At 34.3% G+C, this 17,438-nt stretch overlaps 1 protein-coding gene across 3 annotated transcripts; it reads left to right on the top strand.

Moving 5' to 3' along the window:
- Positions 1 to 291: 291 nt before the first annotated feature.
- LOC132273697 (beta-galactosidase 16) lies at positions 292 to 15,853 on the top strand. Of its 3 annotated transcripts, XM_059774725.1 has the most exons (19): positions 292 to 450; positions 4,886 to 4,981; positions 5,084 to 5,196; positions 5,804 to 5,870; positions 5,972 to 6,064; positions 6,170 to 6,313; positions 7,111 to 7,205; positions 7,372 to 7,480; positions 7,628 to 7,712; positions 7,925 to 8,043; positions 8,144 to 8,308; positions 8,496 to 8,677; positions 9,876 to 9,967; positions 10,239 to 10,348; positions 10,654 to 10,758; positions 11,027 to 11,131; positions 12,108 to 12,253; positions 12,779 to 13,130; positions 15,545 to 15,853. In XM_059774725.1, the coding sequence occupies exons 1-19, from the start codon at positions 292 to 294 to the stop codon at positions 15,653 to 15,655; spliced, it is 2,448 nt and encodes an 815-aa protein (XP_059630708.1). In that variant the 3' UTR covers positions 15,656 to 15,853. The 3 variants fall into 3 exon arrangements, with proteins under 3 accessions (XP_059630708.1, XP_059630707.1, XP_059630706.1); XM_059774723.1 differs by lacking the exon at positions 292 to 450 and having other exon boundaries at positions 4,789 to 4,981; XM_059774724.1 differs by lacking the exons at positions 292 to 450; positions 10,654 to 10,758 and having other exon boundaries at positions 4,788 to 4,981.
- The last annotated feature ends 1,585 nt before the right edge of the window (positions 15,854 to 17,438 follow it).

Below are 17,438 nucleotides of genomic sequence, written 5' to 3'. Positions count from 1 at the left end.
CACCTATATATATATATATAATCAGACCACCTATATATATAATTACACAAGTCAAATTCCATTATTAATAATAAAGAAGCATCGCTCTTAGTAAGGAGGATTTTATGCCACAATTCATGTGTTCATTTATTCATGAACAAACAAAATAAGAAAGTTAACATAATATCTATCTCTTTCTTTCTTTGTTGAGAGTGACCAGCTGGTTTGTGAAGAGGGAGAGAGAGTTTATATATATCTATATATATGTATGAGAGTATGAGAAGGAAAAAAAGAGCAGAATATTCTAAGAAGATGGTGTGGTGGTTGTGTTGGTTTGCGGTATTGGCGGCAGCGATAGGCGGTGGAGTCTATGGAGGAGACGTGACATATGACGGCAGATCCCTGATCATCGATGGCCAGCGAAGGATGCTGTTTTCTGGCTCAATTCACTATCCTCGAAGCACTCCAGATGTATGCTCTCTTTCTCTCTCTCTCTATATATATCTATACACACACGTACATATATTTTACTATATGTATAGCGTACGTGTATGTTTTATATTGGGTTCATAGTGACAAAAGAATGTCATTCCTTGAAGTAAAAGCAATAAATTTAACAAAAAGCTGAACCATCCAAATCAGATTGTGTTGGGTAGGTAAGATGTGAAGATTGAGAATACCATGAGTTTCACACAATTTTAAATCATAATTTGGTGAAAGTCATTTTTGAAAAAGAAATTTACATTTTTTTTTTTTTGTTATTGTGTGTGTGTTTTCACAAATTTAAAAATTCACTCTTTGGCTTGGTCAATCTTTGTGAAAATGAAAAATTGCTACTCTCTCCAAATGGAATTAGAATGGGAGTCTAATATGGCCTCCATGTCATAGCATTCAAGTGGGATCCATGCATTAATCAAGGGTTCATGCATTCAGGTCTCAGTAAATTCTTATTTCACCTTATAGTTCTTCTCAACAATTACCTTTCAAAAATTACAGCTCTTATGGTAATACCTGTGTATTAATAATTAAAAACTATTTCAAGTTAAGTAGATATATTCCTAAACGGGAGCTGAACACTAAGACTTAGGGGGTAAATAAGCAAATTTAAAATTTATTTTAGGCTTTTTCATACTTCCCTGCACGATTTGGTTACATTGTGCCTCTTCTTTAGCAATTTTTTCATTGATTCATTGTTGCTTGCTTATCAAAATTACTATCTTCTCAAATACTCTTACATGGTATATATATCGCGTGTACATACTGAATAATGAAGTGTTGTTGGAATAGTGGAATGAAAAGGGGCGTATAACCATTTTGGACACGTTATGGGTGCAAGAAAAGTATGAACAAGTTTTGTTATATATAACTTTCCGAAAAATAAAAGTTTTGTTATATATGTATGTGTGTATGTATAAATATGTACATATTGTATAATGAAGTGTCGTTAGAATAGTGGAATGAAAAGGGGCATATAACCATTTTGGACACGTTATGGGTGCAAGAAAAGTGTGAACAAGTTTTGTTATATATAACTTTCCGAAAAATAAAAGTTTTGTTTTATATATATTTATATATATATATATATATATATTAGATGGAAAAGTTGAACCACCACTATAGCTATGAGAGTGAAATGGTTTTCTTCTACCTAGCTCCTGTGTTCCTTTGTTAGAATCGTAACCTTTCCTCTCGCTCTCTCCATATATAAACAAAAGTTCCTAACAAATCCAATCCGTTAGTGTTAGCAATTGTTTCTACAACGCCATGTGTTTTTTTAGATCCTTATAATAAATTAATCAAAACGAAGTTTTCTTTTCTTTAATTCCCTTTATTTTTTCCCCCATCATGTCATTTTCTAAACAAAGAAGTAAAAAGAATAAATCTCTTTGAAGGGAAATTTTGTTACTAGTACCCTTTGATAACTTCATAAGTGGCATCCCCAACCAATCATATATATCATTTTGCTTCATTTTTCTTAATAATAGAAATAAATGATGAATGATTTAGTGGTTACTATCTTTTCAGTGTATGGCATACCCAATAAATGTGTTTTTTTTTTTTTTTTGGTTGCTGTTGTTGTTGTTGAATCAATAGAGTAGATATCACCGTTCTATTGTCCTTGTGACCATAGGCATAGTTTGTGTGCAGGAATATAATAAAATGAAACAAAATCGAATGACTATTCTTTTGGAATGAAAATCTATTTCACACTTATGGAATAAAATTCATTCCATGGAATGAAATTATTGGCCACCGTTGCCGCCTTCTGCCTTCTTCTGTCGCCACCGGCCCACCACCTTCTACCTCTGTCATTGTCGTTACCGCCTTTTGCCACCACATTTCTCCACCGCCACTGTCTTCCACACAGTTTTGCTCTTGGACTTTACCTCAAAAAGTCTCGTACCAATTGGAAATAACACCACCACATATAAGCACTTCACCTTTCCTTTTCCCAGGCGATGTGGGACTATGCACCCATAACTCGCCAGTGTGGTAGCCTGACAGTGTCTCACACCTGCCTACGACACACCCGCCCACAGGGTCATCACAATCCACCCCCTTAGGAGGTCTGACGTTCTCATTAGCACACTTCTAGCTGGGTCAGGTTCTGATACCATTTGTAACGACCCACTCCACCACATAGTATGATATTGTTCGTTTTGGGCCGAGCGCGCTCGATTTTGCTCTTGGGCTTTACCCTAAAAGGTTTCATATTAATTGGAGATGACACACTTATATATAAGTACTTCACCTTTCCCTTTCCCAGGCGATGTGGGTTGTGTACTCGTAACTCGCCAGTATGGTAGCCTGTCAGTGTCTCGCACCTGCCCACTACACACCTGCCCACAAGGTTATCACAATCCACCCCTCTTAGAGGCCCGATGTCCCCGTCGGCACACTTCCGACTGGGTCAGGCTCTGATACCATTTGTAACGATCCACTCCACTACATGGTATGATATTGTCCACTTTAAGCTTAAGCGGGCAATGTTTTGCTCTTAAACTTTACCCCAAAAGGCCTCTTCCACAATCGCCTACTTCCACCACCATTTAGAATTGTAATTATTATTTTATTTCTACATTATTTCATATTTACAATCAAACAAGTTAAGAAGAATGACCATTTCATTTCTCGTTCCATTCTCAACTTCACTCCATTCATGCCTACCAAATTCGGCTTTAGACTCTTTACCTGGTTCACAAAAACAAGTGAGAAAATTAAAGGAAATAAAAGAAGGGAAGGAACGGAAAACAGAAGAACGTATTTCTCATCTTTCCTCACCACCTTATTACTTTTAGAAAGAAAATTGATGTAGAAAGTTGCAAGAAGTCCCTTTTCTTTTTCCCTTCATATTTTCTCATTCGGACAATTTTTTCTCATCTTTCCTCACCACCTTATTACTTTTAGAAAGAAAATTGATGTAGAAAGTTGCAAGAAGTCCCTTTTCTTTTTCCCTTCATATTTTCTCATTCGGACAATTTTTCAACAAATTCTTGACGGTTTCTTTTCTTAATTTTTCCCCAAATTGAGGCGTAATTCTCGAGAAAAAAAGAGTGTTAACAAAACTTCCTTCCATTATTACATCTATCACTGGGTGGTTCAATCCAATCAAATTAAATGTTCAAATTTTTTTGTAATATCTTAACACACTCTTATTGGTCCAATTTATCTTATCACACTCCTATACGAATTGAATAAATTTTTTTTTTTTGGATAATTCTCCAATAATTCGTCACCTTCATAAATTGGTCATGCATTATAGGTAATTCGATTCGATAGAGATACAATTCTATTAAAATTATATATATTAATTAGTCATCTACTACTCTTACACGGAGTATTATATTTATGAGTTATCTACTATTAAATTTTTATATATTAATTATTTAACAATTAGATTCATTTGGTTGTATAATTATATTATGCACCCAGGGCTGACCCTGCCTCAACATTTAGAGGCCTCAAGGTTCAAAAAAAAAAAAGAAGAAAAAAACACGTAGGCCCCTTATCATGAGTGATAGGTCCAAAAAAAAAATTAAAATAAAATAAATAAATAAAAAAATAAAATCTTAGGCCCCTTTCCATAAGTGATAGGCCCAAATAAATAAATAAAAACTTAGGACCATTCGATTAAGCGAATTTACAGTCCATTCAAAATTAGGACTCTTAAAAACTTAGTAATTAAATTCGAAATTGAATATGGCCTTTTATTAATTTATGTGTATGTTGGTGTGTATTTTAGTAATTAAAGGGCCTCACAGGCACCGTCTATTTATTAACAATTCTCCTCTATCTAACCTTCTAATTAGACATGTGCGTTGATATAATTTTAATCCGAACAGAATTCGATCTGATTCAAATCCGAGCCAATTAGGATCTGAATTGGAACATTCAATCCGATAATTCATTAATAATAATTCAATATAAATTAATCTGAATTCAATACTTCGATATGAATTTGGCGGATCCGATCCGCTCCCATCCGAATCCAAATCTGATCTATTGACACGCTTAATTTAAGTGGACCACAATGTTCTACAACCATCTAATAATTTATCAAGATTTCTAAGTATGTATTTTACATGACCAAAAAAATAACCAAAAAAAAACAAAATAAAGAAAAAAATAGAAGAAGAAAGAATTAGAGCAGTACAATTGATTTTGGACCTTTGCTGTGGATCCCTCTGTCCAAGATGGACTTTATATGGGTTGGACCACATATGCCTTGTCAAGCCCACCTTGAAGGCTAAGGCTGGTCAAAACTAAACACTAATGTGAGTGAAAAGTCACTTCTATCTTGAGTGTGTGTGTGTGTGTTTTTTTAACCAGTTGTGTGTGAATATGTGGATACTTTTGCTTGAACTTTGAAGATTTGTTAATGATATAAAAATGTGTGAATTTGTAGATGTGGCCATCTTTGATCGCAAAAGCTAAAGACGGAGGATTAGATGTTATTCAAACGTATGTGTTTTGGAACGTCCATGAGCCCCAACCTGGGCAGGTAATTAACCATGAACACACACCGTCTCTCTTGTATGTATGTATGTATGTATATATTTGTGGGTGTATATATATTTACACTCTCATTATCTTTGTATTGCAGTATGATTTTAGTGGAAGACATGACATAGTAGGTTTCATTAAGGAAGTCCAAGCACAAGGGTTATATGCGAGCCTCAGGATTGGACCCTTCATCGAGAGTGAATGGTCTTATGGGTAAAATTAATCACTACTTTCATTTTCACTCTTATATATATATATATATGCGTATAACTTATCCATTTTATGTGTATTTGTATATTGATATAAAACCCATAATAAATGATGGCTTTGATTTGGGGATTTTTGTCTGAATAACAACAATGATATTTTTGGGAACACCGAATCGGGAATGTGGGGATTAGGAATTGATAAAAAATTATGTTGTATTTGGGAGTACCGAATCGCTGTCCTGGATTTGGAATTGGAACAAATGTAGTTAAGATTTTGGGTTAAATTTGTTCCAATTCTGATTTGAGCTAACTTTGAACTAAATTTCCTCTTATTCTAATCTAAATCCAAAGCACCGATCTAACGCAACATAAAGCTATTTTCAATTGCATGAAATTGGTGTTTGGGCTTGGAATTGGAGATGAATTAGTTCGAAATTTGGAACTAATTTTTCTCAAGTTCCAAGCACCATTTCCATGTTACCCAATATAACATAAGAATTGAAATATGTTTGACATACTGTAGTTTACTTTGAGTTATAGATGTCATAAAGTGAATTTATAATTAAGTTGTAATATATAACTACACCTCATGGATGGCTATGGTCTTGCAGAGGTTTACCATTTTGGTTGCATGATATTCCAGGCATAGTTTATCGATCTGATAATGAACCGTTCAAGGTAGTTGAATTCCAAACTCAATATATGTTTATTATATAGTCTTGTAATATTTCAATGAAGTGACCAAAACTTGTATATTAATCTAATCCTATTGATGGCAGATTGAAATGCAAAAGTTTACTACAAAAATTGTACAAATGATGAAGTCAGAGGGACTATATGCTTCTCAAGGCGGTCCAATAATACTATCACAGGTTAAGCCTATGATTAGAATGTACTTAATTTTCGACGCAAACATACATATTATATCAGTCATGTTCTAAGTTCTAATACAATTAGTTTCTGTAATGCATAAGTAGATTGAGAATGAGTATCAAAACGTAGAAAAAGCTTTTCATGAGAAAGGTCCGCCTTATGTTCGTTGGGCAGCACAAATGGCAGTAGGACTTGACACTGGTGTGCCGTGGATGATGTGCAAGCAAGATGATGCCCCTGATCCAGTGGTTAGTCTCCTTGACTTTCACTTGTATAAATCTTTGTAAACATGTAACTTAGATGGATTGAGCGGATTCGAGAAAAACCAGACTTTATTATCCAAGCCTAACCAAATCCGACCTTTAATCTGAGCTCAACTGGTGATTAAATTTTTTTTAGTTTGGGTTTGGAAAATGGAGTTGATTTTGGGTTATTTTCAGAATAAGTTCTGCTTGAGTTACTCCTGCATAGGATTTTTTTTTTAAACAAAAAAAAAAGAAAGAAAGTATGACTTATTCCATAAAATTAATATCCAAAAAACTATATTCTATATATATATATATACAAAGTTGTTTAGGCTCGGTTTGAGGTATAAGACTAATTGAGCTCTACCATAGTCCAATCTGAACTGGCAAGCTGAGCACAATATGGATTTATTGTTGGATTAGCATTTGGATTAAGTGTAACTTGCTCAATTTGGACGGTTGAGATTGAGTCTGTGTTGTGTGATACCTTAAATTGAGCCATGTTCAACCCAATCTGAACGTAATTCTAAAATAGTTACTTAAATAGGTGACACAAGTTGAAGACTGTGAGCCCAAGTTCCACCTCTAAATTTTGGTGAGACTACAAAACGGCACGACGACTTAATTTGGCTTCTATATTAGGTTTTGAGTCATATTCACATCACAAATTAGGTCATTAGATAGAATGTCAGCATTTTAGTCTATTTAGTAACACTCTTCCTTGTGTTGCTTCTAAACAGATCTTTTGTTCCTCGTGATGAGATAATAATCTTGGATGAATGTAATTTTGCAATTTGCAGATCAATACATGCAATGGAATGAAATGCGGAGAAACATTTGTAGGGCCAAACTCACCAAATAAGCCGTCATTATGGACCGAAAATTGGACAACTTAGTAAGTACTTATCTAACCACATAAGCATATATCCTTTTCTCTATGTGTGTGTGTTTTATAATCAAGGAAACAAATGCTATATAATTTTTGCTGAACTCAAAAATTACAAATGAAATAATTTACTTGCATTATTAAACTCGTATTATGACTCTGTTTTTTCTTGAAGCTATCAAGCATACGGTGAGGATACAACATTGAGATCTGCTGAGGACATTGCATTTCAGGTTGCACTGTTCATTGCGAAGAAAAATGGGAGTTTTGTAAACTATTATATGGTATGATAGTCTCTTTCGTAACTCTTTACCATCCAATGACCATATAATGTATAAAGCATTTCTTCTCTATTGTATCGTTATCACATAAGCAATATGTAGTTCAAATCAAAAATTGAATTCTTATTAAGCTATATTGTTTTGTTATAGTATCACGGAGGAACTAATTTTGGAAGAACAGCTTCTGCATATGTACTTACTAGTTATTATGATCAAGCTCCTCTTGATGAGTATGGTATGCCTACGAAAATCTCTGCCCCATCTCGTTTAAAGATATGTAATTAAGTGTATAAAAGTATAAATGATTAATTATTACTATAATTGTATAATTATTTTCAATTTTTTTTTAAAAAAAATTGATGGTGTCAGATTGCTGTTTTAAGGCCCTTTCCTGGCAGAGTTTTTTTTTTTTTTTTTGAATATTTCTAATTTAATTTATAAATTTAGGTATGAAAAGGCAGCCAAAATGGGGCCATCTCAAAGAGTTACATGCTGCAATAAAGCTTTGCTCAGAGCCTTTACTTTCAGGAGCACCAATTAATTCATCTTTGGGACCACAACAAGAAGTATGATACAAGAAATTTTAATTTCTTTAACGTTGATTTAATTTATTTTCACTATCATATATGGCGCAAAGTCTAATGTTTGTTTATTCATTTCATTTAGGCCATTGTATTCCATGGGAACTCAGGAAAATGTGCAGCCTTTCTGCTGAATAGTAATGAGAGGGAAAAAGCACCGGTGCAATTTCAGAATTCCACATATGAATTGCCTCCAACCTCAATTAGCATCTTACCTGACTGCAAGACTGTAGCTTTCAACACTGCAAAGGCGAGTTTTTGAATAATAAAGAAGAAGGCCATCGTCGTTGTCATCATTATCGTTCTTACCTTATTCCATATAAATGGGAATAAATTATATATCAACCTCATTTTTAACCGATATTAAGATATCTCGATTACCTAATCTTAACGTAGCAAGATTAATTGAAGGTCTTACTCTTGTTCATCTGGAACAGGTGAGTACACAATACGGTACACGATCGATGGTGCCAACCTTGAAGTTCAATTCAATTGATAGATGGGAAGAATTTCATGAACCTGTTCCCTGGTTTGATGAAACTTCCTTGAGATCGGATAAGTTATTAGAGCAAATGAATACGACAAAGGACGTGTCTGATTACCTTTGGTACACTTTCAGGTAAACAAACATTTGTGTGCAGCTTATTGTATCTGAATTTTTGACGAAATCTGTACATTATGCATGTATATGTATGTATGTCTACTCGTATATGTTTATGTAACTACAGGACATATAGATAAATTAACAAAAATGTCAATGAATATATTTACACACTTAGATACTGATAAATGGTGGGAGAAATAGATTATCTGAATTTTACCGAACTGTGTCTTGGTGTAAAGTTTTTTAAGTTCACCCAGACATTATCTTGAACTCATGTGTAACTATCTATATTTCATTAATTTGCTGCTAAAAGATTAGCTGAATTTTATTGAACTATATCTTGGTTTAAAGTTTTTTAAGTTCACCCAGACACTATCTTGAACTCATGTGTAACTCTCTATATTTCATTAATTTGGTACTAAAAGATTGCCCTGTATTCAAAATTCAACAGGGTATATTTTATCTTATTTTATTTATTTATTTATTTTGGTGAGGTAAATTCTCACACACCCGCAAAAATGCCAACCATGGGGCTCGAACTCCACTTCCTGTTTGAGGGAGGAGAGGTTACGTTACACCAGTTGGGCTAATGGCCTAGTGGTATATCAAACAGGGTAATATGAATTCCAAATTACCAATGGCCAAAATTGACAAAGAAGTACTTTAGACCTTAGACTTTTACAAATAACATTTTCGGAATTTTTAACTTCGAAGCTTGGAATTACAGGAAAATTCCCATATGATCTTGGTCAATCATATTTTTGGAGGTGATAAATCTTAAGAAAAGAGCACCTTTTTAGAATGTGTGTGGTCTTTGCTTTCACACAAGTTCATTGTTTCTTACCTCCCTCATATTTTTCTTGTACTTCATCCTAAAATCATGTCACTAGTGACTATACAATAGAGGTATAAAAATCTTATTCTTAATTTTCTAATGTATTACGGTACCAAAATCAATAATATAATGGCAAAGTTACTGTAAAAGTTTTAGTTGCCAAGCATGGGAGCGGGATTCAAGTTTGAAAGAAGAATTTCATGGAAAACAATTTTATGATTAAGCCACTCGTTTCTAGAACCCTGTATTGTTTTATGTTTTGCAGATGGATATATAACATAATAATGATAAAAAAAACACTGATATATCAAATATATATAATATTCAGAAAACATTTATTGACGACTAATGTGATTCTTATAATTCATATATTGATAGGTTTCAGCACAATTCCTCTGATGCACAGTCTGTACTCAAGGTGAACTCTCTTGCACATGTTCTGCGTGCATTCGTCAATGGAGCTCTTGTAGGTAAGCTGCATGTCCTTGAAGTAGGGCATTAACTTCAAACACGCGACTCAAACATGAAAATAAGAACTACATATAAACTCACTTTCTTCTTCATTATTATTGTTTTCATCACCGTCATTAGTACTATTATATTATTCTCCCGAGGATATACATAAAAAGTTACATTTTCATTTCTTTCTTCTGCCTATCAAAAACTCGTAGCAGTGACTTCCCTTACATCGTCATATTTTAGCACAATTAACTATTGAACTTCCAATTTTTTGTCCTTCAGGATCTGCACATGGAGCTCATAAAAATCCAAGTTGTTCTCTGGAGAATATAATTTCTTTAAACAATGGGATGAATAATATCTCGTTACTAAGCATAATGGTTGGATTACCGGTACTATTCGATCTCAGTTTTGATGATATTCTTGAATTTCCAATGCATTTAGAATAATGGAGATGTTATAATGCTCTTCATGTTTCTTCAATTGAATAAATTTGTGCTCCTCAAATTCCAGGAGGCAACTTTAGAATTAATAAAATGGATTATGCAATAATTTACTTTCTGATCTGGCACTTCTGAAACAAAATTCAGCTATAAATGGCCACTGTAATTTTTTTCCAGCATATATAAATAATCATAAATAATATCATTATTATTCCGTAAAATACCGATAAGTTCCTGGACTATGTGGTGCGAAGGATTCAGGGGCATTTCTTGAGCGAAGGGTTACCGGATTACGTAGAGTGACAATTGCAGACAAAAAAGAACTTGAAAATTTCACTAACTATTCCTGGGGATATCAGGTATTTCTCTAGCTACGCTATAATATACAAATTCAAATCTTTCACTTTCCCTCGTCTATTTACTTGCTTCTAGTTGCCTGTATAAGGTTAATATACCATTTAAATTAGTTTTAAATTCCGAAAAGTTGATTTTGCTAGTACTTTAAAAAAAAAAAGATGAATAGGGTAAGTTTGATTTTGCCAGTACTTTTTATGTTATATTTCCTATATTCGCAGGTTATTCTACTTTCTCTTTGTAAGCAACTATGTATTAAATGATTTCACATAGGTGGGGTTGCTGGGAGAGAAATTGCAAATTTATACAGTTGATGGATCGAGTAAAGTTCAATGGAACAAATTTGACTCCTCTTCTATACCACTCACATGGTACAAGGTCAGGAAATTTGTTATATGTTGATAAATTTTTTTCCCCACACTTCTAGTTGTTGTCATTTGTTTAAAGTGTCTGGATAAATGTTACTCCAATTCCAATTTTAAGACGCCGATTCGATGCTCCCAAAGACGGGTCAATTTCGTCTTTCTTGTACAAGTTAGCAAGTCCTTCCTTCCCCCTCCTTCTCCCTCCATTTCCTTTCGTTTGCTTCCAATTCCTTCTATCCAAACACACCCTTTAGGGCTTTGTCGTCAAATTTATTCAGTTGATGGATCAAGTAAAGAAACAAATTTGACTCCTCTTTTAAACCACTCACATGGTACAAGGTCAGGAAATTTGTTATATGTTGATATTTTTTTTTCCCACACTTTTAGTTGTCGTCTTATGTTTAAAGTTCAATGGAACAAATTTGACGACTCTTGTAAACCACTCACATGGTGCAAGGTCAGGGAATTTGTTATATGTTCTAAAGTTTTTTTTCCCACACTTTTAGTTGTCTTCATATGTTTAAAGTGTCTGGATAAATGTTACTCCAATTCCAATTTTAAGACACCGATTTGATGCTCCCAAAGATGGGTTAATTTCGTCTTTCTTAGACAAGTTAGCAAGTCCTTCCTTTCCCATCCTTCTCCTTCCATTTCCTTTCGTTTGCTTCCAATTCCTTCTATCCGAACACACCCTTTAGGGATTTGTGATGCAATGAATTCTTTTGATAGGCCCTCATTTCATTCACAAGCACTGAATTAGTGATATTTCAATTCCTTCAATCCAAGCACTCTTTTGGGGATTGTGATGCATTGGGTTCATTTGATAGGCCCTCATTCCATTTTCAAACACTTAATTAGTGATATTTTAATATCATTCATGAGGCTGTTGTCCATAAATTAAATACAGTATTTAATTCCTATAGTTGGTTCTATGTGAATTTGTTAAATTCTATAACTATGTTAATCATTGTTGATTGCTACTTTAACAGACTGTATTTGACGCACCTGGGGGTAATGATCCGGTTGCGTTGAACCTTGGTTCGATGGGGAAAGGTGAAGCTTGGGTTAATGGCCAAAGCATTGGTCGATATTGGGTCTCATTTCATACCCCTGCAGGGTCTCCTTCTCAGATATGGTACGTAATGAACAATGTTGAGGGAAAGACAGAGGAATCAATAAAGAATAGGGCTTTAAACCCAGTGTGACTGATGCCCTTTAATAATTCACTCTGGAAAGAACTAAATTTCCATTGTTATTATAAGTCGTAAGTCAATCTAAAAAATTTCACAGTATATACCTTTCATGGATTATTGCTTGGTCAATTGTAGAAGTTCGGATTGATAAGCGTTATGACACTTGATCGAGTCTTGGGTCATTCATTTTGTGCAAAATAATGTCCAATGATAGATTTTCACAAACTTTGTACAATTTCATTTCTCAAAATTATCTTCTTGTTACTGTAGAAGTCCAAAGATTTTTAGATTGTCTAGTCCCCTACTTTTTATGAAATTTTGCCAAGGACTAGTCTCTTCACACTCGTGTTGTGTGCCTATTAAATCCCGAATATTCTACCCCATTGAGCATCATACTTGTTCCACATCATGAATACTAAGTCTCTACCTTTTCTGAGTTCTGACACAACTTTTATCTTTGTATATAGGTACAATATACCTCGATCCTTCCTTAAACCTACAGGAAACCTATTAGTTTTGGTGGATGAAGAATTCGGGAACCCTCTTGATATTTCTATAGACACTATTTCAATCACAAAAGTATGCGGGCATGTCTCTGATTCACATTTGCCGCCAGTAGTTTCATGGAAGAGTTACTACCAGAATGGTATGAGGTACGAAAAGCACCATGACTGGAGACCAAAAGTGGAGCTTCATTGTCCTTCCAAAAGAAACATTTCCAGAATTTTATTCGCAAGCTATGGAACTCCTTCTGGTGACTGCAGTAGTTATGCAGTTGGAAGTTGTCACTCGTCTAATTCTAGAGCCATTGTGGAGAAGGTTAGCCGTTCTTGTCCTTTGTTTATCTTCTTTGAATGCACTAGTGCTTTGTTTTGTGGATAAGGAAATGGTAAATAAAAGAAAATGTGGTTTCATATAGCTATTTCGGGTTTAAAAATGTGACCTGCACTGCAATAATTTGTGCCCATTTGACTTTACAAAAATATGTATGTTTGTTGCTTTCGTAGTGCTACAAATGGTTGCAGCTGTCCATCCTCATCCATTAGTTTGGACGAAAGAGGATCCCCTCCTATGCACCAAAATGGCACTGTTTTGGCGCACTAGACACACGTCCGGATCTCGTAGAGGAGAGTATCCAGATCCTAGGTTGGACAGTGGTGCACTTGTTGCTTTGACATGAAATAAATAAGGTCTCACTTGAAGTCTGATCCCAAATTCATTTTAGTTTGTAGATATGGATTTCTTTAGAAGATTCATGATGGATATCATTTAGATTATGGGTACAAATAGGCATGAAATGAATTGGGCTTAACCCGAGATTTGACACAAACAATGCGCATTTGCCTATATTAAGGCTTATTTAGATTGTGCATTGCTTGTATCTAGGCCTGTCAACAGATCGTGTTACCCAATAATTGACTCTAGAGAGGGTGAATAGAGTCAATGGCCAATTTTTGCAATTTGTGAAAATGATTTCTAGCTAGCTTCTTAAAACAAGTATGCAATAATCAAATGCAATAGACAAGCAATTTAAAGCATAATAGTAAGAGAGATAGTGATGAGAAATTGCAAACAATGACTTTGCGATTTTAGCGAGGTTCGGAAACTCCTACTCCTCGGCCCAAGATCCCTCTTGAGACTTCCCCAAATCACTAGAGATTCTCCTTACGGGTGGAGAGCAAACCTTCACATGAAGCAAGTCGGAAGACTAGGAGAACAACCTTCTCCTAGTCTTCTTTTGGGTCACACCAACCCTTTACAATTGTTGTAACTAGAACAATGAAGTACAATGGATTTCTCTCAAAGATAGATGTACAAATTTCAGCTCCCAACTACAAGTATAGATGAATATATATATATATATATATATATATGAAGCTCAGGTCTCTAAGATGATATGAGAATTAAAGATGGAATGAATGCTCAATGTGTGCTTTTTAATGCTCTTTCAAGGCTATGGAATGCTCACTCAAAGTTGTGTATGTTTCTTCAGACATTCCTTCTCTATTTATAGAGTTTTGGAGCTCAATATAGCTGTTGGAAGGTTGTTATAGGTATTAAATGTGTTTCTAGCCGTTGGATTTCAAATATGCTAGAAAGGAGGCTTCTCCTTTTGAAGGGAGGCGGCTCCCCTAGCTCTATGAGCCGGCTCCCTAAAAAAGGAGGTGGCTCCCTTGCTCTGTGAGCCGGCTTCCTAAAATTGGAGGCGGCTCCCTTACTGCTTGTGGGAGTCTTGTGTGAAAATTCCATTCTGGATGAAAAAGAGGCTCTTTTTCGTAGGGAGGCGGCTCCTTCACTGTGTATGACCCAAAATGGTTTTATTTGTGTCCTATACACTTCCTATCACGTGTAGATCATATGATAGTGTTTACATGAAGTTCATGACCAATCTTTAGGTAATTGAGAATAAAATGAGAATGATTATGCATGATCCTATAGATAAGAGTTTCAAATAGATTCATTTATCAAAAAAAGAAAAAAAAGAAAAAGAAAAAAAAAGAAGAGTTTATTCAAAATACTTTAACATTGATCCTAATCACTCACCAACCTTACCCCTTTCTTCAAGCTTTGACCATGATCGTTTAGGTTTGAGGAAATCTTGCTTTCGTCCTTTGAGTTGCTTGATTGATTAGCGTAGTCCAAATTCTCTTTGATTAGATATGCATTTATTTTCTTGCAACTTTAAGACTCTTTGTGTCTATTGATCTTAAGATACTTGGAATGATCTTCATAGCTCATTATTGAGGTTCTCCTTTGAATATGAATCATCTATATCACTCAATGAAAATATTAGTTCTTAAACATCATTAAAGGTTTGTAATCATCAAAACAACTAAATTGACGTAGGATGAATTCCTCAAGGTCAACAGATCGAATTCGGATCGGATCGATCAAATCTATATCCGATTTGTCAAACTAACGGATTATAGGATTCGGATCGCTAATGGGTTATAGGATTGAATGTTCTAATCCATTTCCTATTTAGCTCGGATTTGGATTCGGATTTGGATTTGGATTCAAATTATGCTCACAAGATATGAGTTGAGTTCGGATCCTAATAGGATCTTAACAGTCAGATTTACATGGATCCACATCATTTCATTCCCTAGTTGAAGAGTCCAAAGTATTCCTCTTCTTTTCTTTTGACATTGTTGAAATAATTTATTGCATCCCATGGTTAAATTTTTTTCTACATTCATTAAATTGTTTTTACTGGAATGTAATTTTTGCAGGCTTGTATTGGGAAGAGTAAATGTTCCATTCCTCATTCATATAAAAGTTTTGGTGGCGACCCATGTCCAGGCATTCCTAAAGCACTATTGGTTGATGCACAATGCGAGTGATACTAGAGCAATTTTGTACCATGTCTCACACAGTATTACATCATGTCTCACACAGTTTTACAGTTGTTACTCAGTTTACAATATGGAAAGGTTTATTAAAATTTATTCATTCATGTATATGTTAAAACACAGGTGTTCAAAAATATTATTGGATATTAGATAAATTCAAAAATGATATACGTTATTGGATATTAGATGCATTCAAAAATATTATTTATAAATTAAGACAAACTTTGCGCAGAGTTCCATCCATTTTCTATCTATCACCAAAATATTTAACTATTTCTTAAATGATCAAATGCATACAATAATAATAAAGAAATGAACTATGTTTGGAATTTTTTATTGTGTAGTTTAGTGGCATCTCTTCTCCTTTACTAGCTAAAAAAAATTGTGAGATTTTGAGTCCCTTGGAGTCTGTTTGGTTAGATGGAAATTGATGACGAAAAGTAAAAGAAAAAGAAAGTGAAGTGAAGGAAAAGAAAATTAAGTTTTTATTGTGCATTTGGTTAGCATGAAATTTTGTAAAAAATTCATAAGAAAATATTATTTTATTAGTTTGGATAGTATAAAAGTGAAATATATATATATATATATATATATATATATATATATATAAGATCAAATAGGGAATTTCATGGTATGCTGCTACTAGCCTACTAGTTATAAATAAACTAATCAAATAATTTGAGATTTTTTGTTTAATTTCTTTTTGTAACAAGTAAAATTGTAAAACTATGACCATGGGGTTTTTCATTACGGACCTTGATTTATACAAAGCAATGCGTAAAAATGCACACCAACGAAGACTAAACCACCTCTTGTAAAAACATGAATGCATTGGAGGAGTGTTTGTGTTTGTGGGCGGAGTTTGGATTGCAAAGTGGGCAAAGTTAAATTGAAGAGTAGTATTGCATATAGACCATTGGACTAGGGTTATAACCCAGGTTAGCCCTTCAGTAACTCTGCCCCTATCGTTAATCTTAATACTTCTTGTGGGATAATGGAGAACAATCCTAATATAAGGAATTAAGGACAAAGAAAATTGTTACTTAATAGCGAAGTCCTAATTTATCAATTAAAACTAATAAGACAAGGGTATAATTAAAAATTAAAATATAATGATACAATTTTTATGAGAAGCTAAAATTTTCCGGTATTTTTTTGCAAGAAAACTTTGGAGGGAAATAAACCATTGCGAGAATCCAACTTTTTCAAAAAGTTCTTTTCCATCAATACGAGACTCCTAAAAAATTGGGGGGGGGAAAAAAAAAAACGTTTCTTTTCTTTTGTGGCTAGTTCATGCTAGCCAAACGAACCTTTAGGCATACAAGGGCGTGTGAGGTTCTTTTTTTTCTTTTTTTTTTTTCCGGAAGGTAATTGATTGTATTGAAGTGATAAAATTGCAAGTTACAAAGAGCAGGCCCAATACGGCACTAAACAGACAAGCCGAAGAGGCCCATTTAACAGTTGAATAAAGACACTGATATTCTAGAAGCCCTAAAATAGGTATGTCTAAAACAACTAACATCCGGTTCGTCAAAGCAAAGAGGCAGAGCCTCTAGTGATCAATCTGGCTCCGGCGGTGGTCTGATGAAGTACTGAGGAAGGTCCCAATCAAGCATGATTCTCCTCGCAGAAGGTGAGTCTTTCACACTTATAGATAAAAGTCTCTGTTTCACCAATTCCATAGATTGATTTAACACCCTATTCTGTGAATTTCTTTGATTTGTGAAGGCCCGTTCATTGCGTTCCATCCAAATCTGATTGACAGTGGTGGAGA

This window comes from Cornus florida, unplaced genomic scaffold (genome assembly GCF_030987335.1).
Source record: "Cornus florida cultivar Cherokee Brave unplaced genomic scaffold, ASM3098733v1 CherokeeBrave_3.0.0_Hap2_Chr09, whole genome shotgun sequence".
Lineage (NCBI taxonomy): Eukaryota > Viridiplantae > Streptophyta > Magnoliopsida > Cornales > Cornaceae > Cornus > Cornus florida.
This window is presented reverse-complemented; position numbering and strand designations above follow the sequence as displayed.